Here is a 26,651-nt window from a genome sequence, read left to right as displayed (position 1 = left end):
AATTACAACTAGCTGTCTAAGCATCAACACAACTCACTATTACCTTGGACAGCACCAGTTTGGATGGACAAGAATCTACTCACTGCTGAGTTCTCAGGGCTCATCTACTGGCCTTTGAAACCTGTCTCTGCTACAGATTTCTTATATCACTTTAAGCAAGCCATTTTCAATGTCCTATTTGCTAAGCAAGAAAAACAAGTTGGAGCCTGGTAGAGGCTGCTAAAACATCAAACACACACGCACAGTGGCTTTAAATTACCTGACTAATCACACCAGGGCAGCAGAGGAGCTGGAGCTGTTTTTACCCACACTCACAGTGACCTCTGTTGCTCCAAAGGACACCACACTGTCCCACTGAGGTTATCTCTGTTCAAGGTGGCAAACAGGGTTGGCAGCTTGTTTATGTCTGCTGTGATATCACAGCACAGCACAGGGAAACTGGATGAGACCTGTAGGAGAAAGGGAACATTTGAAAACCATGGACACTCCATTCTTGTGTAGGACACGTTACTGTGACAGCCAACCTGCCTATGCCCCCTATTCCCAGGGATTTCACAAACAAACCAGGCACCAAAGTGGAGCTGGAAAAGTAACTGACTTCTCAGTGCTCATACAAGAGAAAAAGTAATTATTGAACAAAACTGGGAACACTGGGAAGTCCTAAAGCAAAAAGGGAGATCACTGAACAGGGTATTAACAGGGAGGGCTAAAATAGTGAGGCTTCTCCCTTTTATTTTATTGTCACAGGAAAAAACAAGTCATTATCTCTTGGCAAGAAACATGAGGAAACAACAGCTTCAGTGACTTCAAAATTACTGTCAGTAAAAAGACTCCCTAAAGGTTTGAAGTGTTATTATAATCAACAGCTGAGGTGATTTATTGAAGATGCTTCAAGAATAATCACTTTCGACTTGGTTTCATATTATTGTTTTCATATACCAATAAAGTAATACAATGACCAAGATCTAAAAGTAAATATGATTATATCAGAACAAAACCATTGGAATGGATAAAAATCACACAAATGTTTCCACTGGGTTTAGGCTATGGGGTCTAAAAAAGTACATTTCCTAAGCACTGAATATAACCATAGAGAAAATCAGAGTGATACATTGAAAATGGCAGAGGCTGGGGAGTGAGAACGCACATTTATGAGTTTTCACTCAGATGTTTTCCTCTAAATTTTTTTGCAAAAAGAAAGGGTTTCCTACTTTGACAACTCGGGAATGATCTAAAACCAGAAAAAGCACATTAGCACATGAAAAAAAAAACCGAATGAGTGGAGAAAAGGCAAGAATGGGAAAAATTATGGTTATGGTTGGTGCAGGAGGACAAAAAGGAGTAAGAGAAGACTGGTAGCATAAAATTAGGGCTGTAGATGATTGAAGGAGAACAGTCACTTCAGGGAGGGGGAAGAGAGAAGAAACTGGAAACCCTGGAGAAACAAAATGCTGGATAACATTCAGAAAGGGAGCAATTTAGAAACAATATGAGCACAAGAAGCTTGAAAAGAGTTCAAATAGTGGCCATGAGGAAGAACAGCAGGTTAGTATGAAACAATAAAAGACAAGGACTGATCCATCAGGGCAGTGAAGACAAAGGGGTAAATGTTAGAGATGGAATGCAAGATATATTGAAAATGGGAGGCAGATACCAGAGAAAGGAGTAGAAAAAAGAGTAGCTGACATTAGTATTAGAAAACTGATAAATTAAACCAGTCAGATTTTACTAGACGGAACATGAGCAGCTCCTTTAAATACTTTGTAATAGTGTTTACAGCTTAATCAAATAGAAGTATCAGTATATTGGCAGGACATATGTTTAGAGTTGACCAAAATTCACAATTCATTTTTAATTGCTTTAACATTTTGATTTTGTGCAAAACAAACTGAAAATATTACTAATAATTTCTGTTGACAATTAAGGTTTTGCAATGCCCTCTAAGTTCTATTCCAAAAATGTACAGTCACATGTATTATGTGTTTAAAAATATTTACAAGACTTACTGGCTGCTGCAGAACTGGCAGATGAAGCAGCTTGTGTGTTAGCAGTAGCATCTTTACTGTATGATTTACTGTGGTAGCCTTAGAGCTTTTGAGATTCCATTTCTTCCACACCCATTTCCTTGGTTTTAGATCTGAAAAGAAAAAAACTTAATTTAGAAAAATGTTTATGTTCATTTTGAAAATCACCCTACAAATATTCCCAAATGAAATTAAAATTGCTTTATTTCCTGTCTCCAACGGGCAAATTTTTATGCCCACGGTCAACTTTCAGGCATGGGATCCAAGCCTGTTTGTTGACTGAAATGATTATATTCATATAGTTAAAGTTAACCAGAACTGTTTTTACTATCTCCCTTCTGTTTCTGCTTGGTTTTGCACATGGTTGAATATCCCTACTTTGTGGTTGTTCCAATTCTGGTAATTCAATACATTTGCATAGGTTTTGTTGAGGTTGTGAATTATTCTCACAGCAATACTTAATTGACTTTATTCCGTGGTTTGCAGTGTTCATTCCCCTAGAATTTTACACAGCTCCCACACCATTAGTCTCATGCAGATACAGAATTTCTGCCATAGCAGTGGTCTCCCAGAGCCTTGGGATTTTTTCTGGGCTGACTAAATTCCAGTTCAGTCCATCCATTATCTATTTATAGTGGTTACACATTACAGAGAGCACTGTGGGCTTACCCAGCTCTTCCAAGTTAAAGACCCATTAGGAGTTTGGAGCATATATAACTTTGATGTATGCAAACCTTCTCTAAATTAAATTTTCAGGGTGATCTTTTCCTACATACAGTTTTCTCTGTCTGTAACTAAAAAGAAAATTCTGCCCAACAAACAGTGACTGACAGAGAGAAAGGTTTGGGGAAAAATATTTCTGCATTTTATATCTACTTCAAAAACATATTTCTATTGCATTTGTCAATCAGCTTCAACATACAAGATAATGAAATCCACATTGTCATGAAATCTAAATAAATGAGCAGTAAAGATAGAAATCTGCTCTAAATCTAAGTTTTGGAATGGATATCAAATGACATATGCAATCTAAAAATCATAAACTTTTACTGTCAAAACACGCAGATATTTAATGGTAATATAATCCTACTTCCTTTAATGGTAATACAATATTACTTCCAATAGAAATTTCTAGGACAGGTACAATCTGCATCCTGTAAGAATATTTATAAAAAGTGGCCATTTTTTATAGAGAGACACCTTCAGAGCCATTAAGAAATCATAATCATCATTATTACTGAACAGAGAAAGCCAGCTTTGACAGCAGTGTTGCTAGTACTGAATTTTCTCTGTATACAGGTACACAATTACTAGGGGAAAAAGCAATAGATTCTCACTGAAATGCAGACCTGGTAGAAGGAAAAAAAACCTGCTAGTAGCTGATATCCCCTGAAAAACATGGTCTGCCAATGCCTCCTTAAAATCATCACCAAAACATTGAATAGATTCAGGAAATACTTCACAGAAAGCAACATAAATGAGCAATCAGGATATATCTGACAAAATAACTCTCCATCTAAAAAGTCCACAAAAAAAGATTTCATAATACAGTTTTTTTTACTTAATGTAAAAATATTCAAGTGAACTGTAGCAGTTGCAAAGACCTTCAGCCAAGGAAAAAAAGTATAACCTTTTGTTATTTGTGTGAAACATTAAGCAACTGTACAAACAACAGGGGAACTCACTTCCTAAAACTGATTTTATTAATGTAAAAGTCAAAGTTCCCAGTTATGCCTGAACTGGAGGATTCTGATTTCAACAAATTGCATGGTTTCAACAAGTCCTTAGGGTTAAAATTGGGACGCAGAATAAGCAATGTTTGTTAATATTTAGCTAATTACTATATTTCATGAAAATCAAGTAATTTCTTAAAAGAACCTAATTTAATATTATAATTGAATTTTAATATTCACACATTACATGAGCCAAAAGAAAATCCCTTTACTGACTGCCCATGATTGCTCTCTCTGGTTCTTACATGCACGTGCTTCCAGCTCTCTTCTGCAGCCAAAAGTTGCCAGTCTGGATGGCTGTAAATTGGCCCATGTGTCATGGTAATACTTTAATGAGCTGATATGCAGCATCTACCAATACACCACCGAAAATGCTACTTGTACTCTTACCTGAGAAAAAGCATCTTTAGCATCCCCAGGAACAAGTAGAAAATGTGCCACAAAATCTTGCAATTCTGTCAAACAAGGGGTCTTGGTCAGGCTCCAAAGGGAGAAAAAATCAGGACAAAGGTCTGAGCATAAATTCAGAGGTAGCTGAGTGCTGTATAGTGATTATTTCATAATGCACAGCATCATTAAAGCTCATGTTTATGTACCCTGTGAGGTGAGGCTTTGACAACATAAAGGAACAGCACTGAAACACATATTTGTAAATTAATTCCATCTCTTACTCCAGTATGTTGTTCCTCTAAAGGTTTAATCTTTTTTTTTTTAGTATATTGCAGTAGTTCCTGATTCAGAATAGCACTCAAAAATACACATTATTTGAAGCATATGTTAAGTTTATCAGCCAGCAATTAAGGCAGAGTCCAAGTGATATGCTGAATCAAAGCCAGTGGACATAATCCCTGTGTCCTGCCACAGGAATATTTTCTTTCTCTCCTTAATAAAGAACACAGTGATCACCTGAGGTAACAGAACCCATACACTTTTGATTTATTCTCTTAACCTAAATATTCCAAACTCATACCTTTTATAAATTTTAGCACCATTACACAAAGTAAGCAAAGTAAAATAAACAGTCAATTTCATCATCTAAAAGTTTGTTTTAAGCTTCATGATATAAACCAGCTTACTAAATTAGTTTTTCATATGTTCCACTTCAGCTCTTTCAAGTTACATGAACAGTTAATCTCGGGTCTACAGCTGATGCAGTTGAGCTTCATTAGTAAAACACTTGCAGTTTTGTGCTTGGAGAATATGCAGCTTATTTGATAATAACAAATCTAAGAAGACTTGAATATAATTTATGTATTAAACTTTGGGAGACACCACGATCAAGAAGAACCCTGAAACACTGCAATAGATTATTTTTTAGAGAAAGAAACATCTCCAAACTTTGAGAACAGTTTTCTGTCAAAACAACAAAAAAATATCCGAGACACTGACTGAAGGGATTTAAAAAAATCCTAAACCCACAAAGCAAATCAAAACTAGACAGAGGTAGAAGGTATAAAGATTTTAATTTGAAACACAGTGCACAAGCACAGAGGAACTTCTTTCAGTTTGCAGAAATACTGAAGGGAAAAAACCTGCAGGGGAAATGCTTGGCTTTTACTGAGAAGAGCAAAAGAGCTTCTTAGGGTATTTAAACATTAGGTTGTCAAAATACAGGGACTGATGTCCCCAAGCCAGCTACCTGCAGCTCTCTCAACCTTTTACTGGTTTTTGGGTTTTGGTTATGGGTTGGTTTTGTTTTTGTTTTTGTTTTTGTTTTTTTTGTTTGTTTTTTTGTTTGTTTGTTTGTTTGTTTGTTTGTTTTTAATTTTCCATAAAACCAGGACTGAAAGTGGAAACATCTGAAGTTTAAATACAAAAATGAAGGTACACAAAATTAGCAAGGCATCAAGACACACTTCTGGCATTATTTTACTACATAATTAAAAAATATGTAAGAACAAAAGTATTGTAAATAACCATAATGAGAAAGAAGAGGAAGACACTGGACTAACATTTCCTTCTACTTCAGGAGGCAAGCACTGATTCTCAGCTGTGCCAGAACTGTCAAGAAGTGCTAAAAGGATTTCAGTATTCCTTGCACCTTGCTTATCTGGGTATATTTGCACCTATTTAAGCACAAATAAACAAAAATTTTTAATCAGTCCTCCAAAGGTGTGTGGCATTCCAAAAGCAGCATCAGCTTCTGGCAGTGTATCATAAATACCTCTAACAGGAAGAGCTGTGGATTATAAACTCAGATAAAATTTTTATCCAGTGCAAGTAGTAAGATCTCCAGTCATTCTCTGGGTGCCAAGGCACTGGGTTTTCTGTTAAAAAACCCAGACATTTTATACTTTGTAGCACTAGCAATTACTTATGTACATTGTCAACTTCAACCAACATGTTTCCCTGTGTGTGTTTTTAACAATTTATCTCAAAAATCTTGCATTTGTGCACAGGTTTTGTGGCAAGTGTTACCAACAGGTCAGTCTGTAGACACAGAGTTTATCACATTTGCTCATGGATCTGAATTTGAAATCTCTCCTTCACTCTGCACAACTCGTTTTTATCAGCTTGACAGTATTTGTCCTTGGACAAATGACAGGAATTAGGTTTCCTTCATTTATAAACGTGAAGCAGTCAAAATTCACTCAGAATATTTACAATATTCTTCAGTCTTATCAGTTAGTAACTATTTTAAAATAGAGTGTGAAACTAAGTCAGTATAATCCTATTTAATGATAGGTTAATGTGCAAAAATTATTTTTATTAATAGTAACAACTTAACATGCAAAATGGGTCAAAAGTCAGCATTTCAGACTATTTCACACAATGATACAAACAATATTTTCAGCTAAGACAATTCATACTATGAACTATGAATATACTTCAGATAACAAGCAATGGACTAAAGATACTTCAGATGACTACAGATACTTTTGGAGATACAAAGAAATAAAAAGGACTTTTTCAAGTTGTTTTTTTTCTCCCCCAACAAACATACAGAGATAGGTGTAATTCCATTTCTGGATCCAGAGGAAAAAAGTCCAAATTTAATCTTTCTTGTTTTATCCATAAAATGAATTAAAAATATGTAACACTCCTGTGGTTTCCCCATCTCACTTGCCTGAGTCAGAATTTCCTCTGCAGCAATTTGCTCTGTAACAATGTCTTGATGATTTTATTGATTAAAAGCTCTAATCAGGCAAAGATTTTACATATACCTGGATCTACCTCTAAATGTGTCTGCACACAAAACTTATCACAGTCCTGCTGCATCACTGGAATGATTGAAAGGCTTCAAAGAAGTCATCATTTTGATCTTTCTAGATGTCTCCTCTTTTCTTTGTAACACCAAGAGCTGTGGAGTACAACATGTTTGCACAGATTTTTGCCTGCCCTTTGTTTAGGTCTGAAGCAAAATGCTCCTAAAAACCCAGGCAAAACTGGGACTTTGGCTTCTTTGACTTTTTTAAATTATAAACTTGACACTTACAGCCTGAGGGAAAGCTGTAAACACTTATCTGGGCCAATGTCTTTCAGGTACTCTTATCAAGGATGTTCCTCTAAAGCTGGGCCACTGTAATGAAAACACTTTTTCAGTACAATTCTCTAGTTCAGTGACGTGGGTTTATTCTCTGCTTCAAATCTGAGCGTGGACTGATGTTCAGTGGAACATGTTCATACTCACATTTACACATGACACTGAAGGAATAATCTTTTTGTAGCTTACCCACCAAAGACCAAGGCTCCTTAAGAGAGATACAACTCAGCTGTTCCTTCTGCAGTCAGGCCATTGTAAAACCAGTTATTTATGAAAATTACACAAATGCAAAGTGATCTGTGAACTCTATTTTGCATAAAGAATTGTAATAGGAGTGTTAATGCATTTTACATCTAAGAATCTCTAATTTTGGCACCACTGCAAGGGGACTGTGATTTCCTCCTGTCCCATGTACTGCATTCAGAGGTGACCACATCATCTCCAAGAGACAGAACAACTGAAATAGGCCAGGGAGGCCCAGTAGAGCAGACACAGAGTAATTAAAAAGACTATAACGTTCTAGTTAGACAAGGAGATAACTCAAGAAAAAAGGGTCATTACGTTTCTAAAGAGACAAATAAAATCATGTGCAATTTAAGTTCTCAGAAAGGCCAGTAATGCCTTCCATCTGTTGAGGCAGTTTTGGAAGCACAGGAGGAAAGCCTGATCCTTGATCTAGCACAGGATTCAAACAAGCAGCTTAAATATTTGAGCAAATTGTTGAAACCAAAGGTAGTTGTTTGAGGTTAATCATCAAATTGATCACTTTCCTGAAATAACTTAGTAAGTGTTAATACAGAGTAATCCATGTGTTTTTAAGCCTTCTGGTAGAGCTGAAAGACATCAGTATGTTCATCTTAATAGCAGGGCAGCAAGACAAATTATTTCCTTTAAAAAAATCAATGAAATGCTCTTAAATGTAAGGAGACTATTAATAAACATATGTTCATTCTGTGATTCTGTAACTTCAGGGTAAAAAGGAAAAAGGTAGTAATACCAATTAGAAATTAAAACAAATTAATATTTTGTTTTTACATTATCTCTAATTCAAGTGTGTTTCCATTTTTATGTCAGGTTGCTCTTCTTAGAAATATACCTTTTAAAGAAAAAATTAGATTTCATGTTGAAATGTTTTGGCATAAGTAACTACTGCACATCACCAGGTATTGTCACAGCGTAAGGTGATAAAAAATATGGATGGTGAAATGTAGCTCTTTTCCCTACTATTGCAGTGTATGACATGCTGCCAGCATGAAGAACTGATCAAGTCAAAACAAAACAAGTAACAACAGAATGCTGGTAGGCATTCTCTGCCACTGACTGTAATACCACTCAAGTCAGAGAGGTTTTGGGGGTGTAACTGAGATCAAAGTTTCACATAAAAATCTGCCTATAATGTCAACTTTTCCCCCTAAAGCTACTGCAGCTAATACATCACAGACTTCATTTCACTGAGAGAAATATTCTCTATACCAAAATTACTGTTTTTGTTTAGTCAGTTCAACCTAAAAATGCAGTTGCTAAAGACTGAACATCGGGTAAATGCTACTGTGGGACAGCATCCTCAACCAGCCAAGGAATTTCACATGGGAAATTGGAGTGATGCAGCACAAGCAGGAAGGAACGCAGCAGCACCATCCTTCCAGCACTCGGTATGCTGTCAGTATACTACTAGGTGTGTGTGTGGGAAATACAGGTAAAAGAAAAATCCAACTGATGCAGCTTTCCAGGAGTTCCCCAGGGACTGACAATAAGCCCGCAGTCCCAGCCCGGCCGTTCCCAGGCTCTTCCAGGCGGAGCCGCCTCACGGCGGGGGCAGCGCTGGGCCAATGTCACACACCCGGCACGGACCCAGCTGGGGAGGGCGGCTTTGTCCCCGCTCCCCGGTGACTGCGGCCGTGGTTTCTGGTCAGGTTTTTGCGACACAACACGTCGGAAAAATCCCACTCCGGGAGAGCGGGGGAGAGTCCGAACAAACACAAACCCCGCTGCACAGGCAGCACCCGCGCTCAGCCCCGGAGCTGCTTCCGTTCCCCGCCTCCCGCCCAGGCTCAGCTCGGCACTTTCGTTCCGGGGCCTGCGAGGGCCGCGGAGGAGCAGAGCCGGGAGGCGGGTGAGGAAGGGCTGGAGCCGGGCAGGGGATGAGGAGAGGAGCGGGGCAGCGCAGTGGGGAGGGAGGAGGCAGCGCTGAGGGGCCGCGCTGGGGCGGCCCCGGAGGGGGGAAGGAGCAGCTCTGCGGCCGCGGGGCCTGCGGGACCGGGGCCACTCAGAGGAGCCCGAGCGGCGGGAGCGCTTTGTTATTCCCGGGAGAGATCCCGGCCTGAGGTCGGTGCCCTCAGCCCGCGGTGCTGTGACCGCTGCGCTCACATCAGGGGCACGGCGGGGGGAGCTCATGGCACCCCCCACACCACCCAGAGCTTCGCACAAGCCCCGAGATGTCCGGACCGAGATCCGGATTTGCCCGGAGCTGCAGTTGGAATGTGGAGGGAACCCTCCAGCAGCAGCGATCTATCCGGGGTTTGGAGATCAGGTGTAGATGGAGTTATTTACAGTCTTGAAAGTATGTCTGAAGTGAGATTTGGGTCTTACAAGTTGCATGAACTGTGTTGCTGTCATTTTCTGCTGAGAGTACTGTACGAACACAGCTGAACTTGGGCACAGCTCTTACGGTGAGGCCACAGCAGATCCCGTGCCAGTATCAGTAACAAAAGTGCTCCGGGGTGTCACCGTCGAGCACCACGGAGCGTGAGACGTTATGTACTGAGAAGAATCGGTTTGCAGGCTGGGAATGCATGTCCAATTCCAGGGCCTCTCGCCTGCTCTGCTGCTGGAGGAAACTTGATAATAGTGTGGCTTGGTCTGAGATGTAATGTATATTTGCTTTATCTCAGAGATATTTGAAAGCAAATTGCACCATAAATTTTGTGTGCATGTTAGATTTTTTGTTTATTTGAATGGACGTCCCTGACCTTTCAGAAGTTAGACTTTGTCAGAAGGGGAGGGCAAGGCATCAGAGCATACTTAAGTATCTAATTTTACCAGACAATAACAATCATTTTTTTCTGGCATTAATTTTAATTTTTTATTGGAAAGTTAGCTGAGTTATTTTATTATTTTCAATTAAATTACACTTGATTTTATTTAAACACTTAACTTTGGATCACATCTCAGGAATTACTGTTAGTTTCTTTTTGTTAAACATGACTGTTTTGTGACATCATTTCGTAAGTGTGATCCCTGACATGAAAAAGTAAACCTAAATTAGCCGAAAGTAAATACTGAGAATGACTTTTTTTCATTTCCAGTGATGCAGCACAAAGTGCAACAGGCAGTTTGTAACTACTGCAGGCTGTGCAGGCTGCTGGCTGGGGGCTGCTTTGAAGATCAGAGAGGACCCTGAGTGATCTGTCAGAAGGGCTTTCCTAAAGCCTGGAGTGACACTGAGCCTGAGCTCCCAGAGCACTAATTCTGTCTGCACTGGCTGTGGGCTCGTGGTCCCCGTTCTGATGCATCGCTCAGAGTACACGGTGAAACTTCTGCACCAGCTGCAGAGGGGGAGACAACACCTGTGTGGAAGAAGGCCTGGGACAAATCCATCAATGGTACTAAATAAATACAGACTTGCAGAACAAATCTAGACTGGGGCAGCACTTCCTGTCTGGTACATGGAGCACCAAAGCCCTGTTCCAGCTCTTCTAATTTCAGCCTCAAGCTTTGCTCTTGGAAGATTTCTCCTATCTCACAAAGTTCTGTCCAGGAGGGATTTCATTCAGGGTGTTTGGTTGGCCCACACACAATAAGTTTCAGGATAGAGATCTAAATTTGTACACAATTAACTTTTCTCTTATGGATTTCTATCCTGTAGGCATGTAATTCACTGTTGGTAGTCATGCTGAAGACTAATGGGATTGCTCATCCAGGTAAACACTGTTTAGCAGTGTTTTCATTAACTTTAGTCCCTGATGCTAAGAATAGAAAAAAAATATATTTCTTCAGGAATTGAGTGGGATAACTCAGTAAAATCATGCCTATTATGTGCATTAAGGAGGCAGATCTCAGGTTCTTTCCATCTGTTTGTCTCATGCCCTCCTGAAATCTCTTTGGAGTTCTTGGTGCTATAATAACTGAATCAGATGGTTCAATTACTCTTTCTGTTGTAGGAAACACCTTCTCTGATGAGTATTTTTTTGTTAAATAGCATAATACAGAATAATTCTCAATAAATTGGTTTGTAGTAACTGGATTTCTATTTAACAACATATTGTGTGTTTCAGCTAACCATGTCTTTGAATTCGTCTGCACAAGGACCAAAAAGAAGTGCTGAGGGTTTGGACAGCCAAGAACTGCAGACTCCATCATCATTTCAAGATAACCCTCTTCAACAATTACAGTTAGCATCCCAGGAAGTGCTGGAAAAGGCAAAAAAGAGTGGGAGATCAAAATGCCCCCGATGCAGGAGTTCAAGGATGTTTTATTGTTATACATGCTTTATTCCTGTTGAAACTGTCCCTACCAAAGAAATTCCAACTGTGAAGGTTAATATTTTTATAGTATTTTTGTGCCTTTTAGTTGCTGTGGACAGAGAACAATCTGCAGCCATTTCTTTTCTGACTTTCTCTTCATGGACATTCATCTTGAACACAGCTTAAGTGTGAATAAACTGCAGTTAGGTAAAATTATTGTTCTTATTTGAGGAATTGTGTGTAGAAATACTGAAAATGTTCCAGCCCTCACATAAACGCTCTACTAGATGAGAATACAAGCTGAAGTCACTCAGCTTCTCATTCAGCTGTGTTTTCACTTAGTTCTTGGAACTTTCTTTACAGTGCTCTTGCTCATTCCTCCATTTCTATAAGTCTGACCAGAACAGATCATAATGTGAACAAAAAATGTGATTTGTCCATAACCAAGAGTGAATTTTACATAAAATGTGAGCAAAAGCCATTCCTAAATGTCATCGTTGTATAATTCAGATAATCACTCTCAAAATATAAATAAATAGCCCTTCAGCTAAAATACTTGCAGAAACCACAAAGAAGACTGAGACACTTTGCAAAATCAGCTAGGAACTAAGATGCATTTTGAAGGTACCAGATGGACAGCATTGTGAAAATACTTTAGAAGTACTTTGGAAATTTGACCTGTTGAATTTAGGTGTATTTTCATTGAAATGGCCATTTTTGCAATTGGATGAATACCTAATAAAGTATTCATATTTAGAACCATTATATTGCTCAAATTAAGACCTACATCTTACTTACCTTATTGATTCTATTTCTAGAGATTGTACCATGCTTCTTCTCATGTATTTCTACAAACTGAGAGAACGTAGAAGATGCCTCTTGTCACTTGTCTGTAGTTTAGTTCCAAGCCTGTTAAAACAAAAACATTATCCAAAGTTGCCAGATATGTTTTAATTACACACCCATAGGGATTTCTCCTGAATTTTGCATAAGATTTGTACAAATATTTATACCTTTATGATCATAAATATTGTCCTTTTTTATTTTTTAACTGCAGTTACCTTTGAAGATCGACATTATCAAGCACCCAAATGAAAACGATGGCAAGAGCACTGCTGTGCACGCAAAGCTGCTGGCACCTGATGATGTTACAATTTATAAATACCCTTGCATTCCAGAGTATGAAGAAAAGAGACATGAAGTAAGAAAACTGTGGCACTGTCTAATCAGCTTGAATTTCCTCTATTCTCCACCCTACATAAGTGTATTCATTGTGGACCATAGGAAATATTTTGCTCTCATATGAAAGTATTGAACTTGCAGTAAGTTAAACAGCAGTTAGTTAAGCAGCACAGCAGTGTTGTGCTCATCATATTCAGCAGCTGCAGTGTTTAAACTTTGAATTAACATTTTTTAACTAAATTTTACATTATATTGGAGAATAGAATATTTTTTAAGAGATACTTTTGAATCTTGTCCTGACTTAAATGTTTTTAGGCAGGGATATAAAGTTTCTGTTCTTTAATGGAAGAATTCCTGGTGTTTTATTAGATTTTGCTGACACTCAGATCTCTCTCTTCTTTTCATTCAGATAGCACTTATCTTTCCTGGCCCCAATTCGGTTTCAGTAAAAGATATTGCTTCCCATCTCCAAAAGTACACAAAAAAAGGTGTCTGCAACAGTGATGATGACTGTTCCAAAGAACCAGTTCTCAAGCAGGCAAAAATAGAACCTGAAGAAGAAAAAAGTCCAAATGAATGCATCTCAAGCAGCAGGAATGAAGGCACTAGACTGAAGAAAATAATATTTATTGACAGTACCTGGAATCAGACCAACAAGATAATAACTGACGAACGACTTCAAGGTAAAAAACACAAGTGGATATTGAGATGTTATTGCTGAGGAAACATTGAAGGGTCACGTGTCTGTCACAGACCTGAGCATGGTATAAGTGTATGTCTACCCCTGTATCTGAGTGCACATGAAAGACTTGACAGGCTGTTTCAGGGCTGTAAATACTTCCTGAGCCAAAGACTCCACTACTTTCCGTGTCATATAATTTGGTTTGCAAAACGATAAGACTGAAGAAAGTGTTTACACTTATTTCTCTCCCTTCTCTAGTGGAACAAGTCTTGTCTCACAGAGTGGAAGCTCTCAGATTAGACAGTAGAACAGTAGTTGGAGTTATCTCTGAAGAAAATCAAAAAGGATTCCTTTGCAGGTGGTTCTCTGCTTTTTCAGGAGACCAGGGGAGCATTTCTGTACAGTGGAGGCAGAGAGGCCACTGAAAGGTGAACAAGGCATTTAGGAGACACAGCACAAGCACATCATGGCTTGGGTTCTCTTTCTAGTGAAGTTGTTACATTTTGATGATCTCGTTACTTTCCAGATAAAAAGGGAATTCCTGCTGTACCCTGCTGTACCCTCCTCTGTACCCTCCCAGCTCTGAATGCAGAAACTGGTAACTCTGCAAAAGTCTTTTGTCTTAGGTTCATTATAAGAAGTTTACATTTAAGACTTCTAATTAAATCCACAAAAGGCAAAACAGTTTAGCAATAGCATTCCATTTCCCTGGAGATGAATAGGAGTTTGAAAACACTTTGATTGGTGGAAAAGGTGCACTTATCTGGGACACAGCCTGTCAAGTTTATATGCAATATATATAACTACTGGTGCCTGCTTTGCACTGGATCCTACAAGGAACTTCACAGACTGTCTTCCATGGAAGATGAATGTTGTCTTGCTGTCTAGTCAGTTTATTAAAGAATCCCACATGTTACTATAATGTATTGGCCAATTAAAATCCTGTTACAAGTATTTAGTTTAATACAAAACATGCTCTATCAACTACACTGAAGCATTACTGTAACAATTAGAGTAATTGCATGTTGCACGTTTCTGTAAAGCATTTGGAACTTATTTTAAGAGGATGAATTCAAGAAAAGTAACAGGCAGCCAGGGGAACTGAAGATTTCCATGGAAGCTTATGCAGTATTTCAGTAAAAAAGTCATAATGAGTGTTAGTTGGGAGCTCTCACAAAGGATGCTTTCCACTTCCCCCGTGCCAGTGCTGATCTGGTGGATTCTTCCCTCTTTTTTAGATCATCATCTTGGTTCCAGCTGTTTTCCAGTCCTCTCTTTCCCTGAGCAGCTTTCAGGATTGCTGTAAGGTTTGATAGTATCATGGAAGTCAGTTTTATTTTTTTATAGGTAGAATTTCACACCCCCCATCAGGTGTAGCAGTTGCACACGTTGCTTTCCTCAGTGCCCCTCATACAGAACATACATTGCATTATCACTCCTTTTAGAGTTTACAGCTTTGACTTCCAAGATGAACGGGGCAGAGTTCCCTTAGGCATAAACTGATGAGGTTTTTATGCTGTACACACATGGAAAATAGAGAACTGTTGTCATTTTTCAGTTCAATTGCAAACGAAGTCATCATCCAGCAAAATATTCCTGCTATATTAGAGTTCAAAAGTAAGTGATGGTAATTCCAAATAAGTAATTGCCATACTTATTCAGAAAGATTAAGTTACAAGAAATACTGGATGGAAACATTAATGAAGCCAAGAAAATTTAAAGAAAAACCTTGTGTTTTGTAACCTTGTATTTATATAGAGAGTAAATCTAGCAAATTGTACTGCAAGAGAAAGCAAATGAGTGCATCAATCTTGGGAAAAAAGAGCTTTGAGAACTTGGACAAAATAAGTATTTCTATATCTTCTTGTAAAAGTGGTGTAATATATCTTTAGAAAGCAAAACTAAATCAGTTGTGTTAAAAAGAGGAAATATTTGAAAGTTGGTAATGTCTAGGATTGATTACTTCATTAAAAGTGGTCTCTAGATCAGAAAGGAAACAGTTGAATCTAATGTTAATAATTACATTCTCACAGGAGTGATGGAACTTCTTGGCAACATCAACATGGTTGTTAAAGAAACAGATTACTCTGATTTTTTTCCTGTGAATTTGATCCGCTTTGTATTAGCCAAATATTTTATTAGCTTACACATTATTATTGTAAGCTTTTGTATGAAGGATCCATATTTGTAATCAAACATTGCCTTTGGCTGTACATACAGTACAGATGAAACATGCTCGGTAAGCTCTAACCCTTAATCCCCTCTGTTTTTCTTTTTTAATAAAAAACTACTAAAAGTTTTCATTGAAATTATCTGATCCTGCATTTGTGGTAAGCTCAGTAGTGCCCGTGGTCTTGTCTTCAATGAACTTTTGGTTGTATTCAAACCACAACTATGTGGGAGTTTGTGTTGGAGGAATTTACTTCATTGCTGTTCAGGTGGAAGTGTCTCTGAATTTGATGGAAGTTTTCACTTTGGTTATGGCTGAGAATTCAAAACTTGTGAGGGAAACAAGCTTACTGCAGTGTCCTACTACTATTTTAACTTTCACATGTATAGAATTATTCGAGGTAATAATTAGACTATGTTATTTTGAGGTTTTGTTCCCAAAATGCCAACAACAACATTTAAATTTAGAGACAGAATCTTCTGGTGTTAAGGTTTTTTTTTAAAACACTGTAGAAGAGACCTGTTTTGCTGTGCTAACTGCAAAGCAAACAACCAAATCCATCTTGCAGTTCCACTGGAAAGAATTAACCATAGTTGGAAGGTAGAAAGTGTAGGATTAAAGTGCTGGGCTATAGCCAGTTTGTGCTCCTGAATCTGGACCTTACTGAAACTTCTCCGTCCAGAACTTCCAAGCAATTCTTAGACCATATTGTTATTTGTACTATTACTTGTGCTACACCATCTCATGTGACACAATATCAGGGTATGACTTTTAGAAAAAGGTAACTTTACAACCTGCTCCTGATATTATTGACAGGTGTTCTTTATAATCCAGCTGTCCATCCTGTTTACAAAGTGATTACACACGAAGTTGGCTTTAGTTTTGAATAGTTTGTGCATCTTAAGGAACATAACCAAGATACACATTTAAAATTCATCTGAAAAAATCTCTCATTACAGAGACTGTGGTAGATAAAAGATTTTCATGTGCCATACAGACACCAAGTTCCTCCTTTCATCTCAAGTGGGAATGCTTTTAGTTTCTAATGAAGTTAATTACCAGATTCTGTCATACTTACTCCTTAGTAATCTCAGTGAGATTTCAGTTACTTAACAAGCATAAATGAAAAGTTTCTGGCTCTTGCAAATAGTCCTCAATCAGCAACAGTAAAAGTCTGAAGGATTCTGCTTTACACTTGAAAGTTATTAACTTTGCAAAAGATGAAGTAATAATTTCAAGAACCTTGATGAGTCTTGGTAGGTGTGGGTTTCACTCTTGCCGCTTGAAGAGACCCTGAAGTTTACTGAGGGCTGTGAGGCTGTGGAATGAAAGGATAACTCATAATTAGTTGTAAATATGAAGATTGTAACCTTGTACTTGCATCACTTTTTCATCAAATTTCAAAGGGGCCCACAAAGAAGGATAAAATTGTTGCCTCAGGTTTACAGATGAAAAATGAGGCACAGGAAGAGAAATGGTTTGCATGCTGATTTGCATCCACCATGGCAGCAGCAACATCAGAAAACAAAACTAAAGTCTTGTTTGGCATCCTGGCCACCAATCCACATTGTCTAATCTATGTCATCTTCTGTCCTTGACAGGGTTGCTGCAGATCGAGTTGAAGACAAGGAAAACTTGTTTTTGGCGCCATCAGAAGGGGAAGCCAGACACGTACCTGTCCACAATAGAAGCCGTTTATTATTTCCTTGTGGACTATCACCAGGAGGTTTTGAAAGAGACCTACAAAGGACAATATGATAATCTGCTTTTTTTCTTTTCATTTATGTACACATTGATTAAAAATGCCAAGTGTTCTGCAGGAAAAGAGTAAGATGTCTGTCTGTAGGTGCATGACACAACCTTTTTTTTGTGACGATCAACTGCACAAACAGAACTGTTTTTGTCTGACTGAAATCTGGAAATGGACTGTACAATGACCACAGTGTTTGTCCAGAGATAACCTGCAGACCTCGTCCTGCACACTTGAGGTTTTAGAACTACTCAAATGAGACTATGATCAGAGTTATTTTTTTGAAAACAGTTACACTTTGCTAAATCTTGCTGGATTTCATCCTACAGGTCTGATGTGCTCACTGTGACGAGCACAGTTCCTGAGGTGGGGATAGGAGGACTTGACCTCTCTTGCCATAATGATTGATCTCTCTAACTGTAAAAATCAATTAACATGCTGACTTTTTATTGTTACCAATAGTTCATGTCAGGTGTTTTCTTTGTGTTTTACACAGTAATAAAGATTTCACTTTCCTGACATCAAAAGCTTATGGAAATGAATATCGTGGTATTTAACTGGGGAGGGTTGCACCAATACAAAATGAAAGAGCACATTAATTGAATACAAATTATGTACCTTCAAAAGTAAATCTGGAAAATTGTTCAAGTAATAAAAAAGTGATCTCTTTAAACATACAGTGTGTGATTTCTGTAGTACCATTCACATACTGTTATATTAAGATTATTCTCAACTTGGGTAATGTTAGACTTCTTCAAACAAATTTAGTTAAGTGTTTATTATTATTATTATTATTATTATGTAATATTATTTTGGGGAACACCACCTTAACGAATGTCACTGTGGCCTATTTTGTAGTAACATTTTGTAGGTGCCACGTGCTTGTGTTGGAAGCAGCAGAATGGGCTCATTGCACTGCAGGAGCTGCCTGAAAATGCTGATCCTTGTGGAGGACTCAACACAAAGTAATTTGCAGTGACAAGAAGCAGAGAAATGGTGATTCTGACCACAACATTTCTGACAAGGCTTCCTTCAATTAGGCAGCCTGTGAATCTGTTACGTTTTCTCTTTTGCAGTAATCATGTAAATGGGAGAATGTCTCTGTTGATGGAAGTTTGCTGGTGGGTGTAGCACTGCTGTCACAGCCCTCACGTGGGAATGTAGTTTTGCTGTGTTTTACTGGACAGCCAATGCTGGCAGAGATGACAGACCTGAGCTAGTACCTTACCAGCAGTTACATGAATATATTTTTTATCAAACTGATAAAAAAATCATGTTGATAAAAATTCTTACTGTAGGAAAAAAATGTTTTATTAGAGGTACAAGATAAGATGGATAATTATTTCTGAATAGTCTCAGACCAGCAGTCATGTCTCAGTGCTATTGAAACAACAGCACTTATTAATTTGGTTCTCACTGCTGTTGAGAGGTTATTTTGGCTTTTTGAAATGATTAATGCTGTTTCCTTTGGTATGAATTTTGATAGTCTTTTGACATTTCCATCTGTTCTTTTGTTTCTTAAACTAAGATTGTTATAATATTTTTTTAAAAATCACACAAGTATAATAGCTTGAGAAGGAAACTTTCACCCACTTTAAACAAACAAAAATAAAATGAACCCACTGACCTAATGTTTTACAAGAACCAGAGAGAAGAATCTGGGGAGAGAGGGGGAGTTACTTCCAAGACACATTTCCCTGAAAACATGTTTTTTATTTAAGAAGCAGAGGTCAGATAAAAGCTTGTATAAGCCCTGTTCTTTGTTACTTTTGGAAAATAGTTTTATAAGGTTAAAAATTGTTTCCAAATTTAAGTTTTGTGTACTTCACTTCATTTGAATAATGGGAATCAAGAAACTATTCCAAAAGAAAATTAATTATCAGGTAAAATTAATGTACAGGAAATATTTTGAATGTGGAACACTGTGCCCAAGAATTGGGTTCAGATTCTTTTTCTTCCAGTGCAACCTTAATGTGAAGCAAAAGTCATTTGTTATACCAAGGGACAGATACACACCTAATATCTGTAATTTGTTAAGGTCTGTTGGTATTCCTCTGATAACCTTTTATGGGGGCAGGAGGGAGGTTATTGTCACTTCTGCTGCAAATCTGTCCTGTCTGAGCAGCAGATGTGGTTCCCCCTTCTCTCTCATATATAAAAACATTTAGATGCTCTATTTAATTCCACCGTTGGTATAAGAAGCCAAACTGAGTCCCCCATCTCCCCCTGAAAGCATCTCAGTGCCACTGCTACGTTTCTCCAGCTTTGAGCCTAAAGCCAAATTTTGTTCTGCTAAATGAAAGCGATCAAGTGGTTAATCCTTTCAAGTGCAATTAGCAGCACTGACCTCCCTGTTCTTTAAACTGAGGGTCATGGGGAGGTAAAGGCCAGTTCTGGGCCTTTCCTTTCATATCAGAACACCCCTTCACTAACTATCTCTTCTGTTTCCAAAAACATCAGAGACCAAGAGGGGAAAACAGGCTTCTGCTTCCATTAGCAGTAACTTAAACAGCCATAAGTTAAAGGGGGAGGAAAAGGAAGAGCATCTCTATCTCCTTTCACAACAGAAGACATCTGGCCTCCTGTGGGGAGGCCCCAGATAACAAAGAACCTGTCACTGCAACCTCGGCAATGTGTTCAGAGAACCATTTTACCTGCAGTCTGGCTCATTCATTTCCTGCCACTGCAGCCATCTGCTTTTGCTTATTGTGGGTATTTTTGTTCTTTCTTTGGCCAGCAGCATGAAGTGGCTTCGCTTTAGCATGCCTGCATGCTTGGTCAGAGGGAGTATTTAATCCTTCTCTCGAAATGAATAAGAGAGGGAGCTGCAAAAAACAATTCCTTTCCTGGAAGGTAGCACAAATGTCATCCAAGCTGAGGTTGAATAAAGGGTCATGTCAGTGCATGGGGTAAAGATACATTGAGATTGAAAAGAGATGCCAACTTGGAATCTACAGCAGAACCTTCCAAAGTATTCGTAATCTTACCTTATTTAAATCCTTTTCTGCTGCTTCCTGCAATTATTTTTCAGTTGGAGTCCATCCGGTTTTCCACAGTGCTCTTCAGGCCCAGTTACAGAGTAATACAGCGATCTGTTCTTGCTTTTCTCTTGCTCTGAGCTTCAGTATTTTGCTTGACTGCTTTAAAAATCAGTCTACAGAAATGATGGTTCTAGCTCACTTGTATAAAATGTAGTATGATAGGAAAATGCTAAGTATCCCTACCTTTGAAAGGGCCAAAAGAAGGATGGGGGTAGATTTCCATTAGTTTCCCATCATTTACTATAATTAATACACTCCCAGGTACCATTAAGTTGTGTCTCAGAGTATTCTGGCACACAAAATTAACAGTGATTGCAGCACAGTTAAAACAGGAAAGCTTTTCCACTAAGATTAAAATATCATGTGGCAGTTAAACCCCTGATCTACTGATACCAGAATATGAGGTCACCTATTAAGGTACGAAAGAACTCAGTGTAAATCCTCAACTGTTACCCCTTGTCTTCAGGGACACCATTTTAGTAAAACTCCAATGCTGTCATTAATAAGACTGTGAATTGTGACTGGTGACACTCAGTAATACTGACACTCAAAGGAAGTGTTTATATGAAAAATGTACCACGTTCTTCCTGTTCACTGGTTGGGAAGGATAACACATCGCTGCCATTTTATGGATCCCAAAGAGAAATGAGATGCTGCACAATTTTGAAAGTAGGGTATCACATTAAATTAAAACCACTCATACTGGTGTGATTTCTTTACCACTATCTGCCAGAAATAAATTCACATCATTCTCGAGTTCCACAGCAAGAGGTGGGAACTACTCCTCTAATGCAAAGCAGACAGCAGACTTTGTGTTTTCACCTCATGGAAAGTGGAAATTTTTGTCTAACTTTAGCAATACTGGTGCGGTTCCCACAGGATTTTACTGTTGACTTTTCAGACCACTGGTGTTGCAATAGGATGTTTAGAAACACACCACAGCAGGGAATGCTCCACACCAGCACCCCCAGCCTGAGTCCCACTCCACCCACCATCCTGTGCACGGGGCTTCCCTTCCCTAGGAAGGTCGTTCCTGCCCCTGAATAACAAATCTCTACATAGGAAGCTTGGCCCATCAGCCAGTTGAACTCAGCACAAAACCTAAAGAATTATTACTTTAAAGGTTCTGATGATAAAATGTTTCAACAAAAGGGCTCAATGTTCAGGCGAGGCAGTAAGTACATATGTGTACACATACAGAAGTAAGTGTACATGTGTTAGTGTCAATAAATATATACCTCTCTCCTAGCAATAAATGCATTAGGGCACAAGCCAGATATTTTCTCGGTTGCTGTTTCTGTCTTAGGGAACATAAAGAAAATCAAAATGTGGTATCAGAGTTTACAGTATTAAAGATTAAACTGTTACATTTATAGAGCAAATGTATAATTTAATTAGAGAGACACATAGCTGAGCCTGCTAAGGTACATAGATGAGTAGTTTAACTAGGAATTCATACAAGTGTGGATATACTATCCAGCACAAGTGCTGCATTATCCCTCCAAACAATACCCTGGGAAAAACAAATAATATTTTATATTTTATTACCATTCCAAATATTGCTACTGCTGAGTCTAGTGAAGTTCCCTACACTTCTCACTTAACCTATCACATTTTCTTTGCAGCTCCAAGCAGTGCTGAAGTATTAGATTTGTAATAAATAAATAAATAAATAGATAGATAAATAAAATTAAGCACACCCAACTAGGCGGAACAGGACATACCAAAGTACTTAAAAGAGTAAAACTGCAAGCTAAACTCTAGAGACTGCTGAACTACACCTGTACAGGGGAAATGCAAGTAGTTTATATAGTATTTATTCTATTTTTATATAATTTTATTACAAACAACAGCATGTAAATTTATTAATGTACCTGTAAATTTCATAATATATCTTCTCTCCTTCCAAAATGGGATAAGATCTGGCCTTTACTCTGGAGAACGTGTTTGCACACATGATCTGGTATAACCCATAACTTCAGTAAAACAAGTTCTATGAGGTAATAACGTGGACTCTCCACTTTTTGCAAAATGACATCTCATTGTGATCTTCAACAGACATGGTATCAACAAGGATTGAATATAATCTCTGGCTATGTTAATGTCTGTATCTGTAATGTCCTGGATTTAAGGATAGTTGAGGACCCTTCAGCCTTTTCTCCTAATGAGTTTCCATATGGAAAACCTTTCTCCTACTCAATTAAGAATTGAATTATAAAAAACATTCCTAGGAAGCACTCAGTTTTGAAGTGTTTCATATAATCAGTGAGGTGGGTTTTTTTAACCATACTTGAATGCCGCTCTCACAGCCCAAGGTCTGCTTTAGCACAATTTCTGAAGTTATTTGCTTTGGAGATGGATGCTAGTGAATTAAAGAGAATCAAACTCTTTATAGGTCTAAAAAATTATCCTTAGTATCTTTTCTGCAGAAGGCCAATACTTCGGGTTCCAGTAAAAGAATGTTTTTTTTCTTTTACAAATGTTCCTCCTAATACCAAATACTAAAAAAAAAAAAAAAATTTATTTCAAGAACATAATAACATTTTATTTCTTTCAAAAATTGTTTTTGAGGTTTCAGTTTTATGATTAAATTGTTTGCCAAATGCAGCATGAATTCCAACTGACCTGCATTTTCCAGCAGTTAGTCTGTGCAGCTGAAACGTTCTATACAGCTTTCTCTGCTCACAGGCTTCCTTTGGGCCCAATCAATGCTACAGTCTCTTGATTTTTATTTTTTTTTGTATTTCCAGCAGACAAGGAAGCAACTTGATACAGCTTCAACTGTCAGAAACATCATGTAAAGCACCTCCATCTACTCGAAGCTCTTGGATCACGTTACTTCCTCTTTTAACCTCACACGTGTCCGAGTGTGTTTAGAATCCTGGCTTTGATCTGCAATCCCTACATCGGGTAAGAGCACAAAAATGCTTGCATTCTATTCTATTTTGACTGGTTATTGACAAAAAATATAACATAGAAACCTTCACATTGCCAAAAGCTTCCTCTTCTCCTCGACTGTTCCTCACTTGATCTGGGGAGCTGGTTTAAAATCGCTGCCTGAGGCAGCCAGGGAATTTGCCAACAAGGCCATATTGCCCAACTCCTGAATGCAGAAGGCTCTCTAAGGTAGGCATAGCCTGGCTGATTTTGCTCATCTTAAAAGGAGAATTCATTAAAAAAACAATGGAGTAACAAACAAAAAAATCTTTACTTCTCTGAAGCCCATGAAAACTAACACAGTAGATTCAAGCAGCCAATGCTTCAGCTGTTCCAGCATAGGGATGGCCGGATGGAAATGGGCAGGATTTGTTTTTCAAGGCCTCTGTAAAGTTCTGCCTTCCCTGTTTAGACAGTGGTCATTTTCAGTGAAACTTGTGCCTATGTATATTCATCAATTTAGAAAAGACATTTCCTGTTTATATCTCTGTGTGCTGGCACTCTTCTTGTAAGAAATTAATATATCATACCTAGCACTCTACTAAACTCTCTCACTGGTTTTTAGTACCTTATTTTGCTTTCCAGAGTTCCAGTATTGGCATGCAAGTGATAACAGAATTGGGATCTTCCTGTGCTGCTGAGTTTACTGTGTCATTTGTACCGCTGACCAGAGCCAAGTCTGTATCTGAGACAAAAAGGAAATATATTACAAAATGTGTTATTATGAAAGGAAAAGCCACTGCTTCAAGTTATCAAGACAACACCAAAGCACATTAATCAAGCATACAATAAATGATGACAGCTTGTTGTTTCATCTGAATGAAAAAATTAGGTCCATCTGTTGGTGTTCAAACCTAGAATCCAATCTTGGCAGTTCTAAGTGCTAATGAAAACTATTAAAAAAATTTCATGTGTTCTCCATGCAAGATATCACAAAAATAAATGCTGCTAAGATTTAAGAGGGTGCCTTACGCAAGGCCACGGGGAGGTTGCTAAATGGAGCACATATGGGATCCGAGGATGACGTCCATCATGCTGTACCACATGGTGTGTTTCAACTCTGCTCCCTGACAGGCCAGATCTGCACTCTCTGCTCTGCTGGGCTCCTCAGCTCCTCACTGCATTGACACACAACCCACTGCAGGTCCAGGAACTCACACTGGAGTAGCTCAAGGGATGCCATAGCTTCGGTTAAGATGGCAGAACACAGCTCAAAAAATTGGTTGTAATTCCTAAAGCCTCTAGCCACAGTGGTTAGGAATGGCATATTTCTAGAGTAACTCTACTGATAAAAACGTGGTGTTTAATGTAGAGCTTTGGCACCAGCAGTGTCAAGTCCATCTCCCTTATCCTCATGCTCATTCAATCCTTCAAGGAACTCTTATTGGGTTTGTGAAGCGTGACATCTGCACAAGCAGCAGTGATCCCTCTGTCAAACATACTTACCCACATGCCCACCAATTTATATTTTTGGTTTTTTTTTTTTTTTTCAGTTGTCCACAGTTTGCCCAGTAAAGTCAAATTTATTAGTCTGCGTATCTGTTCAGTCTCCTGGAGTCCATATTAAAATCAGCACATTACAGCTTCCATCTCTCCTAACCTTTCTAGCCACAGGGCTGGCTCTGCCTAGCAACCAGAGGAGGATGTTCTGGCTGTACCATTTTATTACCTTCTGCAAGAGCCCTGAGCTGAGGTGCAGGAGCCAAAGGAATTTAGTGTCCTGTTACATGCAGAGCAGCCTCCAGGTCTAAGACAACCATAGGTCTACTTTGAGCGTAGAAGGGAATAAAAAGCAATGTAACACAGAAATGTCTGATTTCCCTGCTGCTTCTAAGCTCCTAAAATGCACACAAATGTCAACAAACCTACAACATCACATACATCAATGCAAGCAGATTATCCTCATTGACAGCAATGAAGCTACACCTACTTCAGATGTTTATGAAACATAACTACATAATCTTGTCCTTCCAATCTGTGTTTATAGAATGAACAGTGAGTCAGAAACATTTTAAGATTGTCAGCTGAAAACATTTGCTATTGAGTCTTCTAGAGGCAGTAAATTCAAGAATACATGGTACTAAACTTAGCTTGTAAACCTTCCTTTATGAGCTGTCACCTGCATAGCTGCTTGGAACGAAATCATCTAGCTTTCCTCCCATCCATTAAGGCTGGGCCCAGTGATGCAAAGCAGCTCTAAACCAGATAAAGCAGTGAAGAATTCTTGTGTGAAGGAAATATGGTCAGTGCAAGGTGATATAAAGATCTGCAAAGGTGCTGTTGAAATTCCCAGCTCCCCATCTGTCAGTGACCTACACAGTCTCTGGTTTAATAGCTGGCAGTCTCAGAAGGAATAAAAGGTGTAGAGGGAGTATAGAGCCATCTCCACTTTTATTCCTGATGCTACAGCTCACATGCATCTCCAGAGAAATTATCACAGCTGTTATAGCCTTCCTTACTTGTGCTGTGTGGAATATATTTGGAAAGTTTTGCCATCTTAACAAATTTAGGATTTATACAGAAAAAAAAAATTCAAAAGAGACAATTAAGTCAGGGAAAATTAAACTCACAAATCATTAACACCCTAAACATCAATTTTTGTGTGTTTGTATTTTTAACAATGCAGTATTCTACTTGGAATTCACTATTTTATTACAAATAAAGCCTCTGACCCTTTTAAAGATTAAAGACATTATCTTCAGGAGAAGAGTATATCAACATATTGACTCAGAACAAATTTCTAGGCCTTCGAGTGTTTTCCGTTGGATTTTTTTCATGTGACTGTACAAAGCGAGCTGCACTTAACGTTGCTCCCCACAGAGCCTGCTCTGCTGGGGGAGGCACTTGGGCTGTTCTCTTCCTGTTTTTCCATCTCCCTCTCCTCTCAGAGGCCCCTCATGGTGATGACCCATCCATTTGGCCGAGGGCTGCACGCAGCTGCCTCTGAAAGAAGCCAACTGTACTCTTGGGTCAGCTGGAGGAGTCGGCCTGGTTACAACTGTGGGGATATCCAGCACTCCCAGTGCCCACAACTCGGGGGAGAGGAGACCTGGGCCTCACCTCGAGCTTCAGCAGAGGTGCAGAACGTCTCAGCTGGCACTCAGCAAGGGCTCAACAGCTTCAAGCAAGCCAGGGCATAAAGACTGTTTTATTTCAGGATTTTCTGCTACGTATTTGGAACCAGA

At 38.6% G+C, this 26,651-nt stretch overlaps 1 protein-coding gene and 1 long non-coding RNA gene across 2 annotated transcripts; one reads left to right on the top strand and one right to left on the bottom strand.

Annotated features, from left to right (window-relative positions):
* Window positions 1-81: 81 nt before the first annotated feature.
* Window positions 82-7,511, bottom strand: LOC114059951. Its single transcript, XR_003571784.1, has 3 exons — window positions 7,435-7,511; window positions 2,007-2,137; window positions 82-449 (listed from the first exon to the last, which is right to left on the bottom strand). It is a non-coding gene; the product is annotated as an uncharacterized LOC114059951 (long non-coding RNA).
* A 2,125-nt stretch (window positions 7,512-9,636) lies between these two features.
* DTWD1 (DTW domain containing 1) lies at window positions 9,637-18,161 on the top strand. The gene is given in 8 exon segments (XM_027888984.1): window positions 9,637-9,801; window positions 11,107-11,161; window positions 11,516-11,776; window positions 12,762-12,905; window positions 13,296-13,569; window positions 17,340-17,565; window positions 17,818-17,863; window positions 17,865-18,161. Coding segments are annotated over 7 exon segments (1,035 nt in total). The 5' UTR covers window positions 9,637-9,801; window positions 11,107-11,143; the 3' UTR covers window positions 17,931-18,161.
* The last annotated feature ends 8,490 nt before the right edge of the window (window positions 18,162-26,651 follow it).

This window comes from Empidonax traillii, unplaced genomic scaffold, assembly GCF_003031625.1.
Source record: "Empidonax traillii isolate 1590-97213 ecotype Southwest subspecies unplaced genomic scaffold, ASM303162v1 scaffold248:size1534464, whole genome shotgun sequence".
NCBI lineage: Eukaryota > Metazoa > Chordata > Aves > Passeriformes > Tyrannidae > Empidonax > Empidonax traillii.
This window is presented reverse-complemented; position numbering and strand designations above follow the sequence as displayed.